Raw genomic sequence first — 24674 nt, forward strand, 5'->3', positions numbered from 1 at the left:
ACTTGCAACGTCATCCCAATTAGATCTCTCTCTCTCTCTCTCTCTGGTCTGGAGCCTCATCCTCTAGGCTCTCCCTTTTCTTATACACACACTTCGACAAATCCATCGACAGCTGAAAGGTCCTCATTCATGGCCTCACCAACCGAGCCAGCACACAAGAAGCAAGCCAGACCCATAACCCACTTGGTCCACTCCACCGCAGCCAATCTCCTCTCTCTCTTCGCCTCCCCCAAAACGACGCCGTCGACCCCGTCAACAATCCGCGTCGCGTTCCTCTTCCCCAACTCGCCGAAACCACTCGCCTTCCATTCGGCTCAACCGGACTTCAAATCCGCAATGAAGGGCGTGGAGTCCTCGTCTGAGTCAAACTCGGGGTTCCCGTCAACGGTCAGGATTGCAGGGTTGAACTCGAATATCAAGGGTGGTGGGCCGGCCTTTGTGGGCCAGGTCTTCAGTATGTGTGACCTCTCTGGGACTGGTCTCATGGCCGTCTCCACTCACTTTGACATACCCTTCATTTCCAAAAGGTGCCTTTTTTAACTTAGGAGTAGCATTGTTTTGCAACAATGGTATTTTGTTTTTATTCTTTTAAAGAAGTTAATTTCTTGCTCGGTTATCATGTATGTGTTTAGACTTTCAATTCAAATTTGATAAAGATGCTGTCTTTTACATGAGCTTTTATACTGATTTTCTTTTTTCATGGCCTGTGCTTGTAGAACTCCTGAGTGGCTCAAGAAGATGTTTGCATCAGTTACTAATAGTGAGAGAAATGGCCCCGTGTTCCGTTTTTTTATGGATTTAGGCGATGCAGGTATAGTTCCAAATAAACAAACTGGTTGGTTTTATTGGTTATTGGTTACGTTGGACTTAAAGAAATAAATGAATGCAACCCAGCCAAATTTTCGCAACTCCATTGGCTATGGTATACTTATAAGTTATAATTATCCAGTGGTAATCCTGCTTGATGTGGTTGTCCTTGGTTGTTCTTTGTTTTTTTTTTTTTTTTTTTGGTGTGATATGTTTCTCTTCACTGTTTCTTTGAATATCATTCAACTGATCAAATTTGTTTCTATAAAGAGATGACCTACATTCTGACTGAGGTTGTGTTCATAGTTACATATGTGAAACGGCTGAATATTCCAAGTGGTGTGGTGGGTGCTTGCCGTCTTGATTTAGCATATGAACATTTCAAGGTAATCCCCGCTTGAACAGTATGTAAGATAGATTTAATAGTTGCTATGGTTTTCGCATTGGCTTAATTGCCCTTCTGGCATCATTGGAACAACAATGCTAAGACAGGTGCATGCATCGTTGCTGTTCTGATTATGAAGTAATGGATAGAAAGCATGCACCTGCGTCATATTTTGGATGTGCCACATTATGGATTTATTAATATTTATGTTGCCTTTTTTGAGAACTTTTTATATTAGTAATTTCCATGGTATGCTATGCTTCTCTTTGAATTAACTAGTAAGTTGTTCACTATCTTGTATGCAGGAAAAGCCCCATTTGTTCCAGTTTGTTCCAAATGAGAAACAGGTATGCTATTTCAAGTGACAACCATATTTCATGCTATGTTATGATTTCTTAACATTTGTTGCTTCTACAGGTCAAGGCAGCTAACAAACTTCTCAAGGCAATGCAGCAGAATGGCAGATGCAAAAGGGTTGACGGAGTCCCAGTTTTTAGTGCTCAAAACTTGGATATTGCAATAGCAAGCTCAGATGGGATCAAATGGTGTGTTCTATTGTTTTTTTCTCTTGTTTCTGGTTTTAGAATTCTGATACGTATATTCCCTGTCGATTTAAAATTATATGAATGATTTCCGCATAAACAAAAACCAATAAGTTTCTCGAAACATAGGCTTAGAGTTATTTTTGGGCATCCACATTCAGATTTTGATTTTCAATAAAAAAAAATTTCTTCAATTGTCTGTAGTATATGGAAGTACTGTATATCTATTCTTTTTGTGGTTGAAAACCAAAAGAATTTTTTTGTTATTTTTCAACTGAAGGCCGGTCTTTTAGTGGCATGATTACTTCTATTTTATCAGAACCAGTTTATTTTCTTTTTTGAAGTTTAGTTCAGAATAGCTGATGCTCAATTCCTTATCTTTTGTTCCAACAGGTATACTCCCTACTTTTTTGATAAAAACATGCTTGATAACATTCTTGAGGAATCTGTAGATCAGCATTTCCATTCTTTAATTCAAACTCGGCACATGCAGCGTCGACGGGATGTGATTGATGACAGCTTGCCAGCAGAAGTAATTGAAGAGATGGGAGATAACTTATGGGAGCCTCCAGAGGTACGAAATCACGTCGTAAAGTATTACTCCGATGTAGCAACTATTTTGGTGGCGTTGCATTTACAAGGTTTTAAGATGATCTGATTTTGGATTCACATCGTCAATGATAAGCTTAGAAGCATGATTCCTTATTCGTCTGACATAGAAATATATAGATGTATAAATTAAGTTTAAAAGTTCCCAGGTCCCCTTATTCCTGTTCTCTTGTGTGTATTTGGTTCGTTGTAACATATATTTCTTGACAGGTTCAGGAAGTAATGGATGAAATGGGGAATCCTGGAATACCTTTGAGTGTCATTTCTAAGGCTGCTGAAATGCAACTCCTTTATGCTGTTGATAAAGTACTTCTTGGTAATAGGTGGTTAAGGAAAGCAACTGGCATTCAACCAAAATTCCCTTATATGGTTGACTCTTTTGAGAGAAGGTACATGGCGTGCCATTGTTGAGTTGATGCATATGTGTGTGTGTGTGTGTGTGTGTGTGTGTGTGTTCTGTTATTGAAAACATAGAACTTCACATTATATTCGATGATCAACAATATTACTTTTTATAACCTAATTTAGTGACCCCTCGTATCTTCTGTATCATTGTCATGCACTTTCATTAAATCTTTCTCTGACTGTTAATTTGGTGCTTCTGGATGCTAGAGTTTCAACTGAATTTGTTTTATACCTTTTTAACAAAAGTATGTTAATTTTGTTGCAGGAGTGCTGCCTCTTTTCTTAGAGCTTCTCAGTCATCTAACCGCCTTGCCAACAGGGAAGCAGTAAATGATAATAAAGATTCTGTACACTGTAGCACTTCAGAGGTTAAATTAAATGATGATATTCAGACCAATAAAGGAAACAAATTAGATCTCCGGTTCCCTTTTGGAGATTGGTTTAGTCATCTCTTGTTGAAGCAAAAGGACCAAACTGAAGAGTTGTCAAAGGAATGCGTAGAGCTGAGCTCACAGCAAAATCCAAACCTTCCTAAGATTACAATGGTTGGCATTTCAACTGGTGAGGCAGGGCAGATGAGTAAAGCAACTTTAAAGAAGACAATGGAGGATTTGACGAAAGAATTGGAGCAGCCGGATGCTGGAAATGCTGGTGGTAGTGATATGAGTAATGAGTTAAGATTTGAAGATAGAGATCCACTATTTGTGGCTAATGTAGGTGATTATTATTCTGGCATGGCAAGGACAGGTTCAGCTAGATGGGTTCGTGGAGGAAACAATTAGGGGGCGCAACTGACAACACTTTTCTTGTTCTTTTTGGGTATAAGTAGAGAGAATACGTTGTTAATAGGCCGTGCATTTCTTTTTGCTGGGATGTCGATTTCTTAAACGTCTTTTAGCTTTTGGATGTACCATGTATTTTACGATATGCCATCGGACCACTGTTGTAAAAAGGTTTTCTTATAGAGCATATATGTAATGAAATGGATAAGAAAGTGCCTTGTTTTTCTCTTCTTTCTTGTTCTTTTTAAGCAACTCTGCTTTGTAAAGGTTAAGTATATAGATTATCTCCAATCTATATTTAGATTCTATGCAAACCCAATCGATTTGCAACCAATTGGTGAAGCAAACAGGGGATGGGGTTAAGTAGAAGGTGACATGAGATTGGTTTTGGAGTTTATGGCATCTTTTTAAAACATTTAGGCACCAAGGGGTGAATGAATCAAGAAGCATGGGCCCTCACTGTTTTCCATTAATGGTAACAAAGTGACAATGATCTAAAATGATGTAGATAGCACAAAGGAGGGCCAAAAATGCCTCTCATAATGTTTGCTACTACTGCAACTACAAACAAGAAGATAATCATGCACGACAAGAAAATTTTAAATATGCAATGAATTACAAATGTGGTGTTGGTGGTGGAGATGGTTCCCTTGGTGCTGTGTTGTGGGTGGCCCTTTACAATCTACATCTCCTGAGTGTGTGTGTGTGAGACTGTTCTTTTTTTCCACACCATAAAAGCAATGAATTAGAATTTAGAAGGAAGAGTTGAGCCAGCGAGCCCATCGAGAGTGTGGGTAGTTGTCAGTCGTTAATGCAAGTGAATTCCACAACCGCATCAATGGTTGACAATCACCTAAGAGCGCTTGAGAGGTTGTCGGTATAGATAAACTGATCGTTTATCCAAAGAAGCCTTTGCTTTCATTTGATACCAAAAGCATCTCCATGGCCATCACTAATATTTCCTCCTGCCAAACCCATGAGACCTCCTCCTCCTTCCCTTGAGTCCTCTCCTTTTCGCCAAACCCACCTCTCTCTCTCTCTCAAGCCGACCTGCCCAAATTAACAAAATGCATTCTTTTGAAGATCCCATGACATTGACAACGACAATCACATCACTTTATCTTAATCTTATCAATCTTTAAGCGTCCACAAAGACACATACATGAAGCTATATGGTTCATCCACAATCCACATATCTTTTCGTTTTACATCATTACATTGCCTCTCTGTCCAATCTTTATCTATCTAATTTAGGTAGAACAAAAACGCCTTTAGACTTTTGTGCATCTAGCTAAGCTAAGGCTGCCCTAATCTTCAATATCATGGAGATTATTACATTGTAGATAGGTCTCTGGGCCAACTGGAACTTATTTGAGTTGAACTTGAAAAGGTCCAACCAAATGCCCTTCCAAGTTCCAACCAAACAAAAAAGACATGAAGAAGAAGCATCAATCGCAAATCTTATTCCCCTTAACGAAGTGAGTGGTAGTGGTGGTGGTCCCAAATCACATTTTTCAAGTTTTGTTTCCTTTTAATTTGAAGCACCTTCCTCTCCAACTCCAATAAACAATTCTATATCTGTTTTTACAAAAACATAAAAATAAAAATTCTTCTCCCTGTTACCTTTTTTAGTATAAATAATAATACAAGAGATCCTATCCTTCCTTCTCCAAGGTGAACTCATTGGGGTTGGTTGGCTACACTTTTGTGGGCACTTTTTCCTTCAATTATTTTACTTGACTTTTTTCTTCTTCTTCTTTCTACCGACTTGAAATTGTTTATTAATAGTGAGAGAGTCAAAGATGGTAAGAATGTCAATTGGTACATCTTTTGCCACCATCATTGTTGCTTCTTTTCTTCACATTCCGAGTTTGCTGTTTTATTTTTCCCTCCCATTAAATCAACGATGGTTGGCACTTCTTTTGCTTCCGAGTACTACGCTCTTTGTTGTTAATCTTCTTAACTTATATACCAGTGATCTCATATTCGAACTTTGATAATGACTTTCTACACGTAGTACAGTATTTAGCAACAAATGTTGATGATTCCCTTTGAAATATGTGATTTTAATACAAGTTAAAAGTACCGAAGTTCCAAAATGCAAAGATTCCCACAATAAAAATATATATAAAAAGCCAACTGTGATAAAAGCAATTTCCTTATTCTGCAATTCATCTTGTGAAATAATTAAACAAATAAAACCCATCTTTAACGGCTCAAGATTCCTCAACCCAAAACACATCATCAAAAGATGCAACTGAAACATAAATTCAGACACAAACTTGGTATATATAGAGCGGAGAAGAGACAATTCAAATGGGTAAGGAAGGAACATCGTCTTTCCCTTTCTGTCCCTGTCTTTGGGGTTTATGCTTGTGCAGGGCCCACCGCCCATGGGCCTAGAAGGATGTTTGGTTAGGTGGGGTTGATGAACGGTTAGGATTCGATCATCTCCACGCGGTACAACTTTGGAAGGCCCTGAGCCATCCGAGTGTAGCGTGGCAAACAAGTCTTTTGGGCTTTTTTTATATTTTTGGATTTGTCCGCTTGTTCAAAATGCCAAAATTTTTGTCATTCGTTCGGATACCGGCTGCATCCTAAGGTTGTTGTACCATGTTTTCACTCACGCGCGTTTTCAGTCTCCCTTAGATGCAGGCGCGAAGTTCTGTATCAAACCCCACAATAAATTCTTACCCAGAAAAAAGAAGGAAAAAAAGCACGGAATTACTTTTTTTCCTTTACAAACTCACAATTAATTTTCCTTCATGTACCTTGCCAAAATCTATTAATATTTGAGATCATTTCCCCAAAGAAAAATCCAATCTAAACCATTTTCCAGAACATTAATCTTTTTACCTTTTTGTTTTATACTTTAATAACTTTTAACCTTTTTTTAAATTATTTTAAAACTCATTTCACAATAGTTTAAGTCTCAATTCATACGATAGTTTTTTGTTTTTTTTTTTATAGAGTTATTTACAGTAACACCCCATGAAGTTTTTTGCATTTTCACAAAACTCCTTCATGTCTCAAAAATTAAACGAACACCTCATGAGGTTTCAATTTGTTTTCACAAAACCTCATTTCGTTAATTGTTTGTCCAAAATTGATAATTTTATTGAACAAAAAATTATGCAAATGAAAAAATTAACCTCAAGGCAAAGTTTGTCATTTGGAGAATGTTTTTGTATAAAATCATCAATATCTTTAGATAAAAAATCAATGAAAATGAGTTTTGTGAAAACAATTTAAAACCTCATGGGGTGTTTGAGTAATTTCTAAAACCTCAAGGAGTTTTGTGAAAAGGCCGAAAACCTCAAGAGGTGTTATTGTAAATAACTCTTTTTTATATAAAATTATTATCAATAGGAATGAGGAGCTCCATTTTATAACATAACATTTTCCAACATTAAAAAGAGAAATACCACTAACGAGCTAGTTGGTCATACAAAAGAGTTCTAAAACACTTTATATTTCTTACTAAGTTCACTTCAAAGTTGAGCTACAATCACCTTGTGAACTTTATTCATTTCAATGTTTAGGATCATCTAAAGTAATAATGGAATCAGCCTTTTATGATCCATGACGCTCCAAAAGTTTAGGAAACTGCATGTGTATTTAAGTATTGTTGACCATTTGAAGTAAACCATAAAAATAAAAAATAAAAAACTTTGTCATCTCCCTGATTCTATATTTTCTCACAACTTTCGCCCAAGTCGAACTGTGGGTTTTCGAAGCAAGTTTTCATCCAGTTTGATATAATAAATAATATTTTATTTATTTTTAACACAGGAGCGATATTAGGAAAGAAATTAAACTTATGACATGTTGAGTGTATAAATAAGTACTCTTACTTGAACTACAAGTATGTTGCATAATATTAATAATATTAATGTTACAAGTGAGCTTCAATTCTCCCAATTTCATATGGATATCGAGAATTGAAATATCTATTTTAGATGTTGCTTAAATAAGTAAAATTATTGTTGCTTTCATATGAGTGGATATAACATTTATTTTATGATAATGTTCATGAAATTTTGAAATTTTAAACATGAATCAAAATAGATGTAGAGGTATGTAAAATGATGAAATTGAAACATAAGGACTTATATTGAGAATGACCCCAAACCTTAAGGGGGTCTTTTGATGTTAATCCTATGAATAATCTATCGAACCACACTCCACATTTGTAATGAGAACGGCAAAATATATTGTATGCAATATGTATATAATTATTACACCGTGGTGCATATTATATATAAACACCTTGATAATATAATAATAGAGAATAGTTTCAACCAATTTCCATGAGAGTGTGTGAAATTAAACACAAGCCACATGCATGTAGACAATCTGGCAGCCATGGTTCTCTCTTTTTCTTCCTCCTTACCACACCAACCCTCGAACCTTTCTTGATGTGTAGGGCACACGTACGTAGACCATTTAGCAACTACGTTCTGTGCGTGCGAGAAGTGCTTTTTGAAACGCACTAGGCCAGTTCAGTTGTAGGGCATGCTCCACAGCGGTATGTATGTGCACATCATGTGCTTGTATAGTTGTTTTCACGCTTATACATAGCGAATGAGAGGACGAGTTCACACACACAACCAATCAGATGTGCTTGTACGGGCCCTGTTTGACATTTTTACAAAAGTCAATGAAAAAGGCACGGCTCTCTCTCCTCTCCTCTCACACCCTCCAAATCCATCACGCCCCTTCCCTCCTCTCTAAAACCACTCTCTCTTTTTGTTTCAAAAAATGCAATGCCCTTTGCTTTTTTCTTCTTTTTCACTTTCTTTTTGGGTTAAATTAATATAAAATATCAATATAAATAATTAACAATTTACCAAGTCAGTGCTCCCCCATTTCCTCTCACTACAATCTATCTATTTCCATGTCTATGTCTAAGTCTCTGTTTGTGTCTGCGTCTCTCTCCTCCCCCTAGATTTTACTTCCCATCCAAAAGTCAGCGCCGTCCTTTGTGCCTCTCTTTCCTTCTCCATGTCTTTCATTTACCCAACTGCTTCCTCAAGATTGGCCTAAAACAGTACAAGCAGCAGCAAAAGAACACAGAAATAAGATTAGGACTGGTGGGTTTGGTGAGAGTCTCAAGAAATGGCAGATGATTGGGATCTTTACGCTGTGGTGAGGAGTTGCAAATCAGCCACCCACGCCACCACCACTAACACTTCCGCCGCAGGCGCACCCACAAATCCCATTACCCCACCCTCCGCGGAGGAAGAATACCCTTTTTGGGATTGGTTGAAATCCGAGGAGGAAACTGACCCATTATTCTCTTTCCCCAATCTCCTCGAGCCCAGAGCCAATGCTTTCCAAGAGCTGCAACAGTTTTACGAACCCCTTTTGCCCAACCCCACCACCACCAACAATCCCAGCACTAACAACAACACCTTTGTTCCTCCTATTATTCCAAATTCCCCCATTATTTCTGACTTTGGAGGATCTGCCAGTAGTGGCCAACATCACCTACAACAGCAACAACATCATTTTCTGCCAACCAACACCCCCGCGAGCCCTCATTTCAACCCTGCCATCTTTCCTCCTGGTTTTGGAGAATTCCATGGCCAACAACAGCCGCTTCTGCTACCCAAACCAGAGACTCAAATTCTACCCCAACAGCTCCCAACGCAGCAGGGTTTTATGAGGCCTCGGGCCATGGTTCCCGCTCTTCCTCCTCCTCTTCCTCGTGTACCATTCACCATGCCAATCAACTCCCCCCGGCCAAGAAAAAGGTATATTTGCAGTATAGATTCCCTTTTATATTATTTCTTCTTACTCAATTGCTTTTGATATCAACTGGTTCACAGGAAGTGTCAGCAGAAAAGACAGGTTTGTCAAGTAAACGCAGAGAATCTCTCCGCCGATTTATGGGCATGGCGTAAGTACGGCCAAAAACCTATCAAGGGTTCTCCTCATCCAAGGTAAATTAGGTTAATTTCTCTGCAATGATTTTCCTTTCCTTTTGCGATTTCCTCTCTGAAATACCAAAGATGCTTCTTCTTTATTTTCTTTTTCCCTTCTCTTTGGGCATCTCCACCACAGGAACTATTACCGCTGCAGTAGCTCCAAAGGATGTTCAGCGAGAAAACAAGTGGAACGGAGCACGGCGGACCCCAACATCTTCGTCGTCACATACACAGGCGACCATACTCACCCTCGTCCAACGCATCGAAACTCCCTTGCTGGCAGCACCAGAAACAAGTTATCAGCGATGGCGGGTCAAAACCAGCCCATCAACAACGACTCCGGTTCACCACCAGCCCAAGCTGACCAAGACGTTGTTGCCAATAACGTCAATTCTGACAATTCACTTGACAAAGAAAATGAGGAACTTGATGAGGATGAGGAGGAAAGGGATGAGAACGAGATCGAGGACGAGGACGTGGAGGAGGACGATGTTCTGATCCCGAACACAGCCATGTCGGATGAGATATTCTTGGGGCTGAAGCAATTGGGTTGTACTAGTTAGTGGTAGCGAGGGTTCTCTGGCGGCAGGTGCTTCTGGTGATACTTTTTCGGATCAAGAGCCGTCAAGTTTGGGGTCTTCTTGGGCTGCTGCTAATCGTTCCTCTGCTGTCGGAGCCACCGTTGGCGGAGGCCGCTAGAGCAGACAAGTTACCGTTTGCGAAGGCTGATAGTTTTTTGGTTTAATCTTTTCTTACCGTGTTGGTTCTATGAGAGAGAGGGGCGGGAGGGATTCTTATTAGATTGTATGTAAATAGATATAGAAAAGAGTCCCTTCCTTCTTCAGCCTACAGGGAGTTTTCAGCTTTATTTTTCTCTTGTTGTAAATTGCGCATATAAAAGGTTTCTTTTTAAGGCTAATTTGTTGCGGTGATTGACAAAGAAAACTGTTTATAACGAATTTACCGACTTATACCCTTTTCATGTTAAACTTATATATATGTGGAGGAGGGATGTGATTAGTAATATAATCATTAGACATAATGTTTATAACGTTACATTTTATATGTGGTATAAAGAGTTTCAGGCATACGTTTCATGTCAATAAGAATAAAATTGTTTATAACCAATTTACCGACTTCTACTATACTTACATAAAACTCATATTTACGTGGAGAGATATAATTAGTAACATAATCATTAGACATGGTGTTTCATAACGTTACACGTGGTAGAAACGCTTTTAGGTTCATTTTGACAAGCGCTTTTTTTTTTTTTTTTTTTTTTGGGGCCAAATTATAACCAATATACTGACTTGTATATATAAAATTCACTTAAAATTCATCCACATGGATAAACGTAGTTAGCAATATAATTATTAAACATCTCCCCTCGGTCAATAAAAATAATTTAGGCACACGATTTGGGTGTTATAAAAGACTAGTTTAAGAATGTGATTTTAGTATATAAATAGCAGGGATCACGACGTGGTAATGTTCGTTCTTACAGGTTATACACTTCATTTAGAACAATTAATTCCGTCACCAACACTCATGAGGCATCAAATTTGTAATCTTTCCATTCATAAACATGTAATTTAAGAAAACCCCAAACCCTCTTTAATCTACACTTACACTTTACTTAAAGAAAACCCTCTTTATTTCATCTTTCATTAATGATTTTGTGAACCAATTAATATCCTAATTAATTAGAGTGTCCAACAAAAAGCATCCATATGAATGAATTAGGAAGTGCTTTGCTCTGTCAACAGTTTGACTATGCCAGGTCAGCACCAGGTAAACACAGAAACTAGCACTGAGTATTAGAACATAAATCTAATTATAATTATAAAAATAAAAACAATATTTTAGAGAAAAAAAAAATGGTTATATTTATTTATAAATCAAGTGGGTGTAAGACAGTTGTCGGTTTGCACGTAAGGTAGGGTTTGATTTGTCAGACCGTGACCCGCTCCGGTTCAGTCGCCATCATCACGAGACAAACACTAGATCCCCTTTTTGTCTGTTCATATAATGGGGACAAATATAGTTGGCTTATCGGGTCAAATATTTTTTCCCCTCTTTGGATATAATTACGAGAGTGGGTCAAATATATTTTATTCAGGGTTTTGTCTTTTACTTAATCTCGAAAAAAATTATTGTGTATGAACGAAAAAACATAATAAATATCCACAACAAGGGTTGGTTGCAGAAAAGAAATACTAGGTTTTAAATGGGTGAAGCAAGTTGTTGGGTTATTGTATTCGAGAAATATGAGGATGACCCTGTCAAGGTGATTCTTTTTAAATAAAATATAGGGTCTTTGTTTATTAAATATTATCTCTTACTAACCAAATTAAAGGTTTGTTAATCATTTGATTATTTTAACTAAGCTAATATTAATTGGTTTATACTCTCAAGCCTCATTGTGGTATTCTAAATTTGTATTCAACCTCTTAGCTCAAATTTGTAGTATACAAATGGAGGCGTGATTCATCCCAAAACTTATACCTGGACTCTTTTACCACCAACTTTTTTACATTTTATCTCTCCTTCTCCTTCTCTTGCTCTCTCCATCTCTCCTTCTCATATAAGATTGAAAGGAAATACCAAGGAAAGAGATGACATATATAAATTATCATCTCTTGTGCTAGATTCTCATAATAACGTCAATTTTTTTTTTTTGGGTTAAAAAAATGGAAGCACCGTAAGAGTATATATGGATAGATGAAATCATATGAAATCCAATGTGAGAGCTATGAACAATAACGTAATATTCAAATAGATTCAGGGCATGAACCAATTAGAAAAGGAAGCCGGAACACCCAAAAACTACACATCCAAATGGCTTTGCCAACAACAAAAACTTGGTCTGGGCTTATGGGACTGTGAAGTCTATGACTGTGTTGTAGCAGTGGAAGTGATTTTTGTTGGGGTTATGACCAATAAAGAAGAAAACAAGAGGCCTTTGAGATTTTTGAATTTGATAGAGATTCACGAATGAGGTAAAAACCTAAACCTTAAACCATATCATTAAAGATATGGCTTGTGGCAAGGGGCTTATAATTCAAGTAGTTAAAGGCATTTATTCACGCACTTGAGGTTTTAAATTCAATTTTCCCTTCCCTAATATCGCATGTATAAACAAAGGAAATGGTATGTGAAAATGAGTAGCGAGTTTTGATCTATTATCTTGATGAGCTTTTGTACCTACAAAACAAAAGTAAAAAAAAGAAGACGTTTATGATTAGGCCCAAAGGATATTGCAGGCCTTGATTTGGGCTTGTGATGATGTGGCAACACCAAATTATAATGAAACAGGATTCGGGAAACCCATCATCTCTTTCCTTTTTGAAAACGGGTTTTACAGTGAGCGAGTCTGTGTCTGTGAGCTAGGTAGGAGGAGAGGACCGATACGATACAGAACTTCACATCACAGCGAGAGTGTGATACTAAAAGATGTTCCTGCGAGCGATCGGACGGCCATTAATGGCCAAGGTGAAGCAGACGACGGGGATCGTAGGGCTGGACGTGGTCCCCAATGCCAGGGAGGTCCTAATTGAGCTATACTCCAAAACCCTAAAGGAGATCCAGGCCGTTCCCGAGGACGAAGGATACCGTAAGGCCGTCGAGAGCTTCACACGGCAGCGTCTCAAGGTCTGCCGCGAAGAAGAGGACTGGGAAGCGATCGAGAAGAAGCTTGGCTGTGGCCAGGTCGAGGAGCTCATCGAGGAGGCACATGACGAGCTCACCCTCATCGGCAAGATGATCGGTCCGTACAATTTATTATTAGTATTATTTTTCATAATTGAGCTATTTATTTTTCTATTTCGGAAATAATGAAATTAGAAATGTTGAATTGAGTTTTGCTATTGGCATTGGTCCTAGGTCCTATAACATGCGAATTGAGCTCAAGGATCGGTTCCTGGTCAGAAATGTGGTTGTGTTTTCTAAAATGAAGTGCTTGTTTGTGGTTTCTCAGAAATGTGGTTTGTTTGGTTGATGAGAAATAGAAAACTAAAATGGAATTGGAAATTTTGGCGATTCAGTCTGGCCTCTATAGTTTTGTGATGGTGCTTTAGTTCCCCAGTTTTAGTCGTGGAAATTATGATGGAAAACTGAATAAAGGTTGTAAATTTATAGTGGTCATGTTTAGGCGGTGCTTTTGTTTACTACAATCATGAAACGAAAGGCTTCACTTGATTTTATCAGTTTCAAAGAGAATATGATTTGCTTGAGAATGACGTATTGTTGACTTGATGCATATGAAGCTGCAATTTCACTCTGTTCACTGTATATAAAGTTTAGTGTGAGCTCTATTTTGTTCACTCGGATGCATGTCAAACTCTCATTCAATTTCCAAAGTAGAAAGCTTTTATCGTGTCAACTATGATGTTTACTAGCCATTGTAGTCAATTGTTTCGATTAAGGTGGCGTCTTTAGTTCTTCGGTCTCAGTGTTTTATTGTTCAAACGTTGGAAATGATATCTTCTGTTGCCATTGTATGTATGAAGTGCTAGTTTGGGCGAAACTGATATAGTATATTATTTCCAAAGTAGCATTGAATTGTATTGTTTGTAATAGTGTGTATTCTGTGTTGTGTTGGATTGCAGAGTGGGATCCATGGGGTGTTCCTGATGATTATGAATGCGAGGTGATCGAGAATGACGCGCCTGTTCCCAAACATGTTCCTCTGCACCGACCTGGTCCTCTTCCCGAAGAGTTCTACAAGACGCTGGAGGGTCTTACTACAAACCAAGCAAAATTGGATGAGGCTAAGGCCACCTCTATCGGGTCCGAATCAAAGGAGTAAAGGTCTTACTGCTCCTGGGGACTTTGGACTCCAAATTCGAATTTGAGTATTTTTTCTTGAATTCTCCTGCTTTTTTGTTGGTGCCAGTGGGCCTGTTTGCTAGGCTGTATAAATTTTCAAGTGTGGGAGGGAGGCCTGGATTTTTCAATAATCTACACTCAAGTGTTGTTATCGTAAAGTAAAACTATGTTGTTTTCTTTATTTATGCTCGATTTCCATTGAAAATGAGTAATGTAAAAGGTTAGCTTCTACCGTTCTGAAGGCTGCTTGTTTCCGTCTGAAATAAAGAATTAATGTTACGAGTTTGTCACAAAACTCACAAGACAAGACAATCTCATTGCCAACAGTTTAACAATCCTGTCCGCAGAATCTTCATTTTTTTCGAGTGTCATTAGAGAACATCAACTATGACATACAGATTTATGAAATATTTCGTCCTGTTGTAAACTAGCTGCAACCATGCACGAGCACTCACCCTTCTCGAAGACATGCAATCGGTTCCCGTCCCTCACAATGATCTTCCTGTCAACAAATTGAGTTACAAGCATTATAAAGTTATGGCATTCGCTGCATATACGCATGTTCTTCGATATGCGTACGGAAGCGTTTCGCGGCGTTCTGAGAAGACCAAATGCAACAGCTAGCTTCTCACTATGATAAGATGAATCTTCATAGTCCTGATACAAGTTTCCTCGGTTCTTCAACTCCGTAATAAGCGATTCTACTTTTTCATGGATTTCATTTATCTGTGGATGTGATCTATCTCCTGCATTGAATAGGTGAACCTTGTTTCTTATCTCCATCCAGCACTGCCCAGGATTCTTCTTCAATCCTCTCTCTCTCATCACCCTTCGGGTGCTCTTGGCTAAATCAGGCTGACCAGATTCTTCATACAAATTTGCAAGCAGCACATAAAAAGCTGGATCAGATGGGTCTAGTTCAATACCTTGCCTTGCCACATATTCCCCCAGAGCAATGTTTCTATGTGACTTGCAAGCACCCAATAATGTCTTATAGATTAAGGCATCTGGTTTAAAAGGCATTGTCATGATCACTTCCATGGCATCCTCTAGTCGACCGGCTCGGCCAAGGAGATCAACTAAACAGGCATAGTGATCCAGTTGTGGAGCTATCTCATGCTTTTCTCTCATTGACTGAAAATGCTCAAGACCTAATTCAACCAAACCACCATGGCTGCAAGCAAAAAGCACTAACAGGAATGTAATGGAATCGGGTTTAAATCCAGCCAGCCTCATGTCATCGAAGGTGGAGAGAGCAGAGGAGATGTGCCCAGTTGATGCCAATCCAGATATCAATCCGTTCCATGATACAATATCTGGCTCAGAAATCCCCTTGAAAGCTCTGTAGGCATCATCCGTGCATCCACATTTCCCATAAAGGTCAACTAAGGCATTTGAAACTGATATCCCACTGGCTAAACCGGCTTTGATAGAATAGCAATGTAGTTGCCTCCCAGTTTCCATTGCTGCTAAGCCAGCTGATGAAGATAAGAAGCTTGCCATACTAAATCCATCCATTTCAACATCATCCATGTACATGCGAACGATGACATCCAGTGCCACTTCATACCGACACATCTGATTCATTCTTGTGGCCAAACATGTGTACGTGATAGCATCTCTATGGATCATGGAGGTAACTACATGCCATGCATCATCCACCATCCCCAATGCAGCATAAGCATCCACAAGAGCATTCCCAACAACTGTATCACAGCCAGCTTTAGTTTTAACTATAAGTCCATGGAGTTTCACTGTTTGACTATGAGATTTAACTGTACTGCAGGCACGAAGAATGCTGGAGAGAGTAAAGGAATTTGGCTGAACTCCTACTGCTCGCATCTCCGCAAAAGACTGAAAAGAATCTTTTTCAAAACCGTGTTCAGAAAAACCAGCAATCAAAGAAGTCCAAGTGATGACACTCGGTGAGGTTATGTCCCTAAACGCTTCCAAAGCATCTTCTGCTAGGTCAGAACATTTCATGTACATATCAACTAGTGCACCTCCTGCACAAGTATCATACTCCAAGCCAGCCTTGATTATCCGTGAATGGATCTGTTTTCCCAATTCCAGCGATAAAATTTCCGAGCTTGCCTTCAGTATGCTAGAGTATGTGAAATTATTTGGTACAATTCCAGAGAGCTCCATCTCACGCAATGCAGCAATAGCGTCCGTGACTCTCAAACTTTTTGTGAAGCCAGAAATAACAGAGGTCCACAATAACACATCATAGTCAGGTGTTTGATTTGAAACCTTAATGGCATCTTCCATCTTCTGGTATTTTGAATACATATTGACCAGGGCTGTCTTCAAGACCAGATTCAGCCTCATTCCCAATCTTATCAAATGGGCATGAAGTAATTTCCCGTAATTCAAACCGAGAGAATACGATGCAGCTAAAAGTTTCACAAAAGTGAACTCATTTGGATGAACCCCAGCACATATCATATCCATGTAATGGGCTAGAGCCTGACTGAATTTCTCAGCTTGGACTAATGAAGAGATGATTGTTGTCCAAGAAATAGTGTCCCGATTGTCCATGTTTCTAAATATCTTACAAGCCTCATCAGTGAAACCACACTTGGCATACAAATCAATCATAGTGCTGCCAAGATATTGGTTTGACTCAAACCCAAGCTTTATCACATATGCATGAATTCGAGTCCCGTAATCAAAATCTCCCAACAATGAGCACGACCGGAGGACACTTGAGAGTGTAAACTCATTGGGGCACTGCCCAGAAATGCTCATCGAATCGAAGGATTCGAGCGCCTCATCATACCGTCCGTTCCTGACATAAGCAGACAGCATGCCAGTCCAGGACACAACATCCCTGTCAGGCATTTCATCGAAGAAGTGGCGTGCAGGTTCAACTCCAAAGCATTTTGCATACAAAGACAGCAAATTGTTGCTCAAGTAGAGGTCTTCCTGAAGACCCAGTTTAGTAATTGGACTATGAACACAGACACCCTCTTTCAGGGCCCGTGAGTTGCATAATGAAAGAACCCGAAGGCATGTTTCTTTGAAACAGTTTACTTGAGTTGTGTTGATAACGAACTTGGTGACTGTCGGTAGAGACATAAAAACCTTTTTCTTATCGAAGTTTTACTGTGGTATTTGGAGCAGTTCCTTCCAACTCCGCGGACTCGTGGAAGCTTCCTTTCTCTATGGTCTCTCCAGTGATGCCTATATGATGGAAGCTTCCACGAAGCTATATCTAGAAGAAACTCATCTCCTTGTTTTCTTTATGTATTGTGATGCATTCACATTAACACTTGCTCGGAATAAACAAAAGTAGAAACCTCGAAGAACCAAAGAAAAGTATAAGAACTTGCCTTCCTGTTGTGTTTTTTCCTCTGGTACAGATACTTTCCCCTATAAGCAAGATAAACAAAATTGTTTCCGTTGAAATAAATCTAAACTTAAGAGGATCTCTGTAGAGATAAAGCAAAATGTGCTTGTGATTAAATTTTCATAAATCCGTTAAAATATTGTTAATGAATTAAAATCCTAAAAGTGAATATCAGTTCGCATATAATATAAAGTAGTAAAAATAACATTTTTATAGAAACTTTGAAATAATATCTATTTCACCCAACACTTCAAATATTAATAAAATTCCCTTATTTTTTTTGGAAACCTTTTTTATTTGGAAACCTTAAATATTTCAAGTTTAGATATTTTTTTAGAACGAGTAATAGTCTAAATGATAGTGTAAGGAGATTTTTCATGACACACACAATTATAATATCGTGAGAATTCGAACTTGAAATCTCTGGTCTGCAAGTTAATGTCATTTTTCACTTAACTAAACTCTATTGGTCTTTATTAAATATTTTATATTAATAATAAATTATATATTTCTAATCTCAATTGTTAAATTGTATATATATTTCATATTAAATTTACCCACACAACTTAACTTCAATACTTAACCGAGAATCCTCTTAATTTCCATTACTGGTTCCGTAATTTCTAGATTTTTTTGGGCACTTGGGCAGAAGCCTAAACAACATCGTATTTCCGTGGTAGACTTTGACAAGTCTTTCCCACTTCTATTCTAATTTGTATTGTACGATTAGAGTGTGTATATACAATATATTTTGCTCTCTTATTTTTGCCACCTCAAGTCAAATCTTATTCTCAATCCCCTCTACTTTTTCTAGACTCTTCCCTCTCCCTTCCCTCTCCCTTCCCTCTCCTTCTCCTCCTTCTCTCAGAGTCAGTCACCGTGCTTTGCCATGGCTTCCGATCTCGAAAAGAGGGCCAAGGAGGCGTTCATCGACGACCACTTCGACTTGGCCGTTGAACTCTACACCCAGGCCATCGCTCACAACCCTCAAAACGCCGAGCTCTACTCAGACCGTGCCCAGGCCAACATCAAATCCAATAATCTCACTGGTACTTCCTTCTATTAGTTTCTTGTTTGGTTCACAAAAAGCCCAGGAAAAGGAAAATAGTTAAAACCCAGAATTGATTGGATTTGATATGGTTTCTCTAATTAATTCTCTATTGTGGGGTTTTTTTTTCAGAGGCTGTTTCGGATGCAAACAAGGCAATTGAGTTGGACTCATCATTGTCTAAAGCGTACTTGCGCAAAGGGTGAGTGCGATTGCACAAACCAGACCCATAATTATGTTTGTTGTTTCTTTATGCGCACCTATTTATATTGTAAACTCTGAAGGGTTTTGTTTGAAATTCTTGGATCGTAATTGCAACATCACATGCAAGTTTACTTTTTTTATTGTTGATTTCAACTGAAAAACTGACTGGGTATTGTTGAAGTCCTTGGGGGCTTCCCCTTGCTATCAGTTATGTTCTGGACTGAATACATGCCAATGTAAATGTCATGGCTCATTGGTCTCTTGTTTCCTATCTGTAAAACTTACGATCTTTCTTCTTTTCCATTTTTGGTTACAGAATTGCCTGCTTCAAGCTTGAGGAATATCAGACTGCAAAGGCAGCCCTGGAAATTGGTGCTTCTTTGGCGCCAGAAGAGACCAGATTTGTCAAATTGATAAAAGACTGTGATGAGAAAATTGCAGGTGTGTTTTTTTGCTTTTATGGAAATGGTTGACCTTTTTCATTTTCACAATAAGATGTTTTTACCTTTGTTATATAATGATTTTGTTCTGGAAAGGAAATATCTAAGGAAATCACTATACAAGAAATTACTCTGTTGCATCTTGGTGACCTGCCTTTTGTCTTATTGATGAGTAATTCATGTTCAATCAGAGGAAACCGGTGTTTTACCAGACCTTTCATTGGAAAAAACCAGTATAGAGGATGTTATCTCTACAAAAGATGTTCAGCCTGTGAGTGATCCTACCAATCAGTTGACTGTAGCATTTGTCAAACCAAAATACAGGTTAGTCCAACTTTTTGTTGAGCTTGGCAGGATGAGAGATTAATTTAATTGCTGTTAAGGATTTTAGTCTTCTTCCTATCAATTTTTTTCTTCTTCTTTCTCTACTGTTTATATTGTGGAGAGTGAAGCTCCATAAAATATATGCATCCTTGGATAATACCCTTTCTGTTCTTTATGAGAATCCATTTTGTCAGAGAAAACCCCTAGTTACTAAGATACATGTTTTGGTGAAAATATTTACACAGGCATGAATTCTACCAGAAGCCAGACGAAGTGGTGGTGACTATATTTGCCAAGGGCATACCAGCCAAAGATGTTCATATTGACTTTGGTGAACAAATAGTATGTATCACATTGATCTAATATTTGTTTTATTAATTTTTCTTATTGATTTTATAGTTGTCTGGATCGTAAAGAAAATTTTGTCTGCATCTTTGTATACAAGATTTATGAATTGGTTTTATTGGCTGTTTCCAGCTAAGTGTTCGCATTGATGTTGCTGGTGAGGATCCATATCATTTTCAGCCTCGCTTATTCGGAAAGGTATTGCACCAATTTTATGTTTATGAGGAATTTTATTTTTTTTTTGTTAACCAGGACATATAGTGAATTTAAGAACGCATGCACGTCCTTTCCATTTTCCCCTTATTTTTTCTCTAATTTTTGAAGTGAGTGGAGCAGAGTCTCTTTTGCATTTAATCTAGGAGTTTGCTAGTTTTATATATGGATGACAGAAGGCATCCATTCACGCCGTACATTTGTGGATGAGAAAATAACAGTGGGGTTTGGTATTTTGCAAACAGATAATACCTAAAAAGTGCAGATATGAAGTTTTGTCCACCAAAGTTGAAATTCGCCTGGCAAAAGCTGATCCATTACACTGGACATCTCTTGAATTCAGCAAGGATAACTCTGTTGTGCCAAGGGTTAGTGTGCCAGGTGGGTTAATATTTTGGTAAACCACTTTTTCTGTAAAATAGAATGCATCCCTTTTCGCTTGGGAAAATAGTTGCTAAAAAGATGCAACTGCCTACAGTTATTGGAGAGCAAAGGCCATCTTACCCATCCTCAAAACCAAAAGTGGTAGACTGGGATAAGCTTGAAGCCGAAGTGAAGAAGGAGGTTTGCTTGTAACCTAGTTAGTTGATTTGGCATTAACTTTTGCAAGTCTCAGTGCATGACCACCTACTCTGTATGTTGTGGTTTCAGGAAAAAGAAGAGAAGCTTGATGGTGATGCGGCTTTGAACAAATTTTTCCAGGACATATATAAGGATGCTGATGAGGACACTAGAAGGGCCATGAGAAAATCTTTTGTAAGACTTTTGCCTGTCTAGTCTTTGATACCAGTCGTAGAATGCATATGAGTTGTGGTCACATTGACTTGTACGTTGCATCCTAATGTTTTTGTTTGTACAGGTGGAGTCGAATGGGACAGTGCTTTCGACAAACTGGAAAGAAGTGGGAAACAAGAAGGTTGAGGGAAGTGCTCCAGATGGCATGGAGATGAAGAAATGGGAGTACTAATAAGACTGTTGCACCTAGTAGTTGGATATGATATGCCTGTAACTTATTTGGGAGTTTGTGATTTTGTTCGGTAGACTATATAATTAGTTTTCCAAGTCGTCTGGCACTCCGGCTGTTTGGATGTTTGTTTTTCATTTTTTCCTTCCTCTTTTGGAATCAACAAGAATTTGTTTATTTTCCCTTCATGTGTATTCCCCCCTTCTGCCTTGTTAAGCAGGTGCTTTTGTACACGCAAAACTGATACCTGTCGATCGATCTCTTGTGGACAATTTTTAGTGTTTAATACATTATTATTATTACGTTTGTGGTGATCATATTCCATTACCGAGTTCTGCTGCAACTCTTTGCACTCAACTCAAGCGTGGAATTATTTTTTGTTTTCTTTGAGGAAAGTTGAATTACACTTTTGGTTATCAATCATATGTATATATTTTTTTGTCAGGAAAGTTATCAATCATATAGTTCATCATCTAAGCTGGTGATTTCTTTTCATCTGGAAAACAAATATTTTTAGTGTTTAGTACATTCTCTAGAGAAAGGCTCTCATAATTATACACACTAGACTAGAGAGAGGGTGAATAAACAGTATGGTTGATTACTATATTATCCTTCATTTTTAAATTATCAATTAGCCAATTTCATTAGAATAAAGGATAAAATTGGTATTCTATCCTCTCTCTCTCATTTGGGCCCTTTCTTATTTCTTGGTTCTTTGGGCCTTCGGGGCCCATATAGCCCAATGTCGCCGATTTAGCTGAGTGGGCTACTAAAGTAAACGGACCTCAGGGACTGAAACGCCGCGTTTCACAATCTGATGATCTCATGGCTTGCGACGGTGAGTTCGTAAAATCTGATCAATCAGTCCGATTGGATTTGGAATTTTTTGGGAATTTGAAATATTTGTGAGGAAGGAACAGCACAGCAAAGCGAGAAATGCAATTCTTCGGGGGAACGGAGATCAGCCCCTCTCTGCCGGCGTCAACGGCGACGGGGAACAACGGCCACATGATGTACGTGTTCAACAGAAACGGCGTCTGCTTGCTCTACCGTGAATGGAACCGGCCTCTTCACACCCTGAACCAACAGCAAGACCACAAGCTCATGTTCGGCCTCCTCTTCTCCCTCAAGTCCCTCACCGCCAAGATGGACCCCACCACTCCCGACAAGGCCAATCTCGGCGTCCCTCAGCTGCCAGGCCAAGGCTGTTCCTTCCACAGCTTCCGCACCAATACCTACAAGCTTACTTTCATGGAATCCCCTTCTGGCATTAAGGTTAGCTTTTTCAGTTTTCTGTCCCTTTTATTTATTTATTTAAACTTTCAGATCTTGAAATTAAGAATTATGGTTTGATTGAATATGAAATGTTTGTTGCTTCTGTTGGCAATTTTTTAGTATTAGATCTAGCGATTTAGGATCGGAAAGAAAGGCCTCTCCTCTCACTCAATTACATTCTTGAACTTGAATTTGTGCTTCGTTTAGAAATTTGGACGTGTGTGGTTGTGTTTGTGTATACCAAATTGTCATACAATTAGATTAATTCTTAATGTGCTGCTGCTGCTTTCTGACTCTTTTTCATTTTGTGTTTATGTGTGCAGATTATCTTGGTTACTCATCCCAGGACCGGAGACTTGCGTGAATCTTTGAAGTACATTTACAACTTGTATGTGGAATATGTCGTGAAGAACCCTCTCTACACTCCTGGAACTCCAATCAGGTAACTTGTTCAGTTTCGATTATCGTAATGTAGTAAATGATCAATCTTCATAGTAAGAAGTTTCATCTCGTAGGTCATAAATAGATAGTCATCCCTACTACATGCATTGTCCCTACTCCATGGATTGATATTATCAGCTTTTATAATTTTCTGCTAACACTGCGTCCCATTGGGAATGCTCAAGTAAAGAAACTTAATATTGCAATTAGTGATAAAGAAACTGTCTCCTTGCATGTTTTGTTGCACTATAACAAGACTAATATTTGAACTAGGTTATTTCTTGTTTTAGAAGGCATGTTGATGTGTTATTAGTATTTTGTGAACTCTGTTTGTTTAGAACCTGTCTACTTTTCTTTTCCTTGCATATAAATAGGTCTATTGAATTAGTCTACTGGTGGTTTATCCATCTCTGGTACTTCATGGATACCTGATTCATTGATTTCATAATACTAGAACTAAGTTTCACGCCACTATAACTTCTCCGGGGATTGCTTCTTATGAGATTTTGTAATACAGGGTTCAACTGTATATTCCCTGTCTGGATATGGTTATACTATACCCTTACTTTTGTAAGGTTTTCATGCTAACGAAAATAGGTTTTGAATCCCAGAGTAATGTTTCCTTGTAGGTGTGAGCTATTCAATACAACTCTCGACCAATATGTAAGGAGCATTTCGTAGAAATCCAGTCACCATTATCATCTACTTGTTGGTTGTTTTGTAAAAGTGGATTTTAAACAAGGAAATGGAAAAGCATGCCAAGATGAGGCCACCTATGTGTGTTTCTCCTTTTTTTTGGACAATGAATTTATGTCTAGGCTTATGCTTAAAAAGCAGCAACGTTCACTCTTAGACTGGCCCAGAGCCGATGGGACACGTTTGGTTCTGATTCCGCAACTTGATTTTAAGAGTTTTACAATGAGAGATGCCCTAGCATTTTGACCTCTGTGGACTTTAGGTGTTTTATGGCATCATGTAATATCCTATTTGTTTATGTTAAATTGGTTTGATGTACTCTAGAAGCATGCTCTTCCAAAAGAGAGCATTCATAATTCCCTTAACGAGTTCGCAGATATCTTTTGTGTCGCAAAACAATGTTTGATCTCTGTAGGAGCGGAACTGGATGATACTGTTGGTAGGTGATGAATATATAACCATACATAATATATTGTATGGTCATGCGGTCCCCATAGTTTAATGAGTGTATTGCACGAAATGTCGTAATCAATCACCACTAAAATTGTGGTCTCTTTGCAATGCATAACCTTTTTGATTACCTACCAACCATTTGGGAAGGTATTTTCTTTGGAACAGTAGTCAAAACTTTTCTAGCCTGTTGTTTTTAAACATGAAAAAGACATTTACCAAATGGAAAGGACACGTCAAAGATAAAGGAGAAAAAATCTCTTATTGTGCGGCTCGAAAAAGAAGACTAGTTCTCATAAAAAGAAAAAAAAGAAAAAAGAAGACTAGTATTTAATTTTGAATTCTCTTCTCTGTAAATTAGATTGATTTAGAGTCCGTTTGATAACATTTTTTATTTTTTTTATTGTTTGTTCTAAAGGAGGAAAATGAGAGTGAGAATAGAAGTTAGAATGAGGGTGAAAATGAGATTGAGAGAAATGATATAGGAGGGAGGAGTAACAAAAATGAAAACAAAAACTAAAAAGGTGAAATCTATTTGAAATTATTTTCACTTTTATTACTCTCCCTTCCATCCTTCCCTCTCTCATCATGGTTATCAAATGGGATTGATTGAATTTTTTTTAATAGAAAAA

General features: G+C 38.2%; 6 protein-coding genes across 9 annotated transcripts; 5 read left to right on the plus strand and 1 right to left on the minus strand.

Moving 5' to 3' along the window:
* Positions 1–30: 30 nt before the first annotated feature.
* Positions 31–3761, plus strand: LOC117618899. 4 transcript variants are annotated; one of them, XM_034348662.1, is made up of 8 exons: positions 31–527; positions 717–811; positions 1078–1193; positions 1498–1539; positions 1610–1737; positions 2128–2308; positions 2554–2732; positions 3014–3761. In XM_034348662.1, exons 1-8 carry the CDS (start codon positions 130–132, stop codon positions 3528–3530), a joined length of 1656 nt encoding a protein of 551 aa, XP_034204553.1. In that variant the 5' UTR covers positions 31–129; the 3' UTR covers positions 3531–3761. The 4 variants fall into 4 exon arrangements, with proteins under 4 accessions (XP_034204553.1, XP_034204554.1, XP_034204556.1 ...); XM_034348663.1 differs by having other exon boundaries at positions 1637–1737; XM_034348665.1 differs by having other exon boundaries at positions 1646–1737.
* Positions 3762–8648: 4887 nt separating this feature from the next.
* LOC117618901 (probable WRKY transcription factor 27) lies at positions 8649–10235 on the plus strand. Its single transcript, XM_034348666.1, is given in 4 exon segments — positions 8649–9286; positions 9362–9475; positions 9597–10019; positions 10021–10235. Coding segments are annotated over 4 exon segments (1314 nt in total). The 3' UTR covers positions 10160–10235.
* Positions 10236–12790: 2555 nt separating this feature from the next.
* On the plus strand, positions 12791–14592 carry LOC117618903 (probable NADH dehydrogenase [ubiquinone] 1 alpha subcomplex subunit 5, mitochondrial). The gene is made up of 2 exons (XM_034348669.1): positions 12791–13229; positions 14071–14592. Exons 1-2 carry the CDS (start codon positions 12917–12919, stop codon positions 14268–14270), a joined length of 513 nt encoding a protein of 170 aa, XP_034204560.1. The 5' UTR covers positions 12791–12916; the 3' UTR covers positions 14271–14592.
* Positions 14593–14638: 46 nt separating this feature from the next.
* Positions 14639–17656, minus strand: LOC117618902 (pentatricopeptide repeat-containing protein At5g52850, chloroplastic). The gene has a single exon (XM_034348668.1). The coding sequence runs from the start codon at positions 17369–17371 to the stop codon at positions 14672–14674; it is 2700 nt and encodes an 899-aa protein (XP_034204559.1). The 5' UTR covers positions 17372–17656; the 3' UTR covers positions 14639–14671.
* Positions 17657–18405: 749 nt separating this feature from the next.
* On the plus strand, positions 18406–21486 carry LOC117618782 (protein SGT1 homolog). Its single transcript, XM_034348508.1, has 10 exons — positions 18406–18691; positions 18823–18892; positions 19211–19335; positions 19526–19658; positions 19904–20000; positions 20136–20201; positions 20462–20597; positions 20695–20780; positions 20868–20972; positions 21076–21486. Exons 1-10 carry the CDS (start codon positions 18532–18534, stop codon positions 21181–21183), a joined length of 1086 nt encoding a protein of 361 aa, XP_034204399.1. The 5' UTR covers positions 18406–18531; the 3' UTR covers positions 21184–21486.
* A 486-nt stretch (positions 21487–21972) lies between these two features.
* On the plus strand, positions 21973–23969 carry LOC117620300 (trafficking protein particle complex subunit 1). The gene is made up of 3 exons (XM_034350464.1): positions 21973–22455; positions 22779–22897; positions 23526–23969. The coding sequence occupies exons 1-3, from the start codon at positions 22117–22119 to the stop codon at positions 23575–23577; spliced, it is 510 nt and encodes a 169-aa protein (XP_034206355.1). The 5' UTR covers positions 21973–22116; the 3' UTR covers positions 23578–23969.
* Positions 23970–24674: the final 705 nt, after the last annotated feature.

This window comes from Prunus dulcis, chromosome 2, assembly GCF_902201215.1.
Source record: "Prunus dulcis chromosome 2, ALMONDv2, whole genome shotgun sequence".
Taxonomy (NCBI): Eukaryota; Viridiplantae; Streptophyta; class Magnoliopsida; order Rosales; family Rosaceae; genus Prunus; species Prunus dulcis.

Excerpts from the sequence above, each read along its gene's own strand:
- LOC117618899 (XM_034348662.1), top strand. The coding sequence starts at position 130 with ATGGCCTCACCAACCGAGCCAGCACACAAGAAGCAAGCCAGACCCATA. Across the intron at positions 812-1,077 it reads TATGGATTTAGGCGATGCAG|AGATGACCTACATTCTGACT; the intron begins GTATAGTTCCAA and ends GTTTCTATAAAG. Across the intron at positions 1,540-1,609 it reads TTGTTCCAAATGAGAAACAG|GTCAAGGCAGCTAACAAACT; the intron begins GTATGCTATTTC and ends TTGCTTCTACAG.
- LOC117618903 (XM_034348669.1), top strand. The coding sequence starts at position 12,917 with ATGTTCCTGCGAGCGATCGGACGGCCATTAATGGCCAAGGTGAAGCAG. Across the intron at positions 13,230-14,070 it reads CCTCATCGGCAAGATGATCG|AGTGGGATCCATGGGGTGTT; the intron begins GTCCGTACAATT and ends GTTGGATTGCAG.
- LOC117618902 (XM_034348668.1), bottom strand. The coding sequence starts at position 17,371 with ATGTCTCTACCGACAGTCACCAAGTTCGTTATCAACACAACTCAAGTA.
- LOC117618782 (XM_034348508.1), top strand. The coding sequence starts at position 18,532 with ATGGCTTCCGATCTCGAAAAGAGGGCCAAGGAGGCGTTCATCGACGAC. Across the intron at positions 19,336-19,525 it reads CTGTGATGAGAAAATTGCAG|AGGAAACCGGTGTTTTACCA; the intron begins GTGTGTTTTTTT and ends ATGTTCAATCAG. Across the intron at positions 20,001-20,135 it reads TTGACTTTGGTGAACAAATA|CTAAGTGTTCGCATTGATGT; the intron begins GTATGTATCACA and ends GGCTGTTTCCAG.
- LOC117620300 (XM_034350464.1), top strand. The coding sequence starts at position 22,117 with ATGCAATTCTTCGGGGGAACGGAGATCAGCCCCTCTCTGCCGGCGTCA. Across the intron at positions 22,456-22,778 it reads AATCCCCTTCTGGCATTAAG|ATTATCTTGGTTACTCATCC; the intron begins GTTAGCTTTTTC and ends TTATGTGTGCAG. Across the intron at positions 22,898-23,525 it reads ACTCCTGGAACTCCAATCAG|GTGTGAGCTATTCAATACAA; the intron begins GTAACTTGTTCA and ends GTTTCCTTGTAG.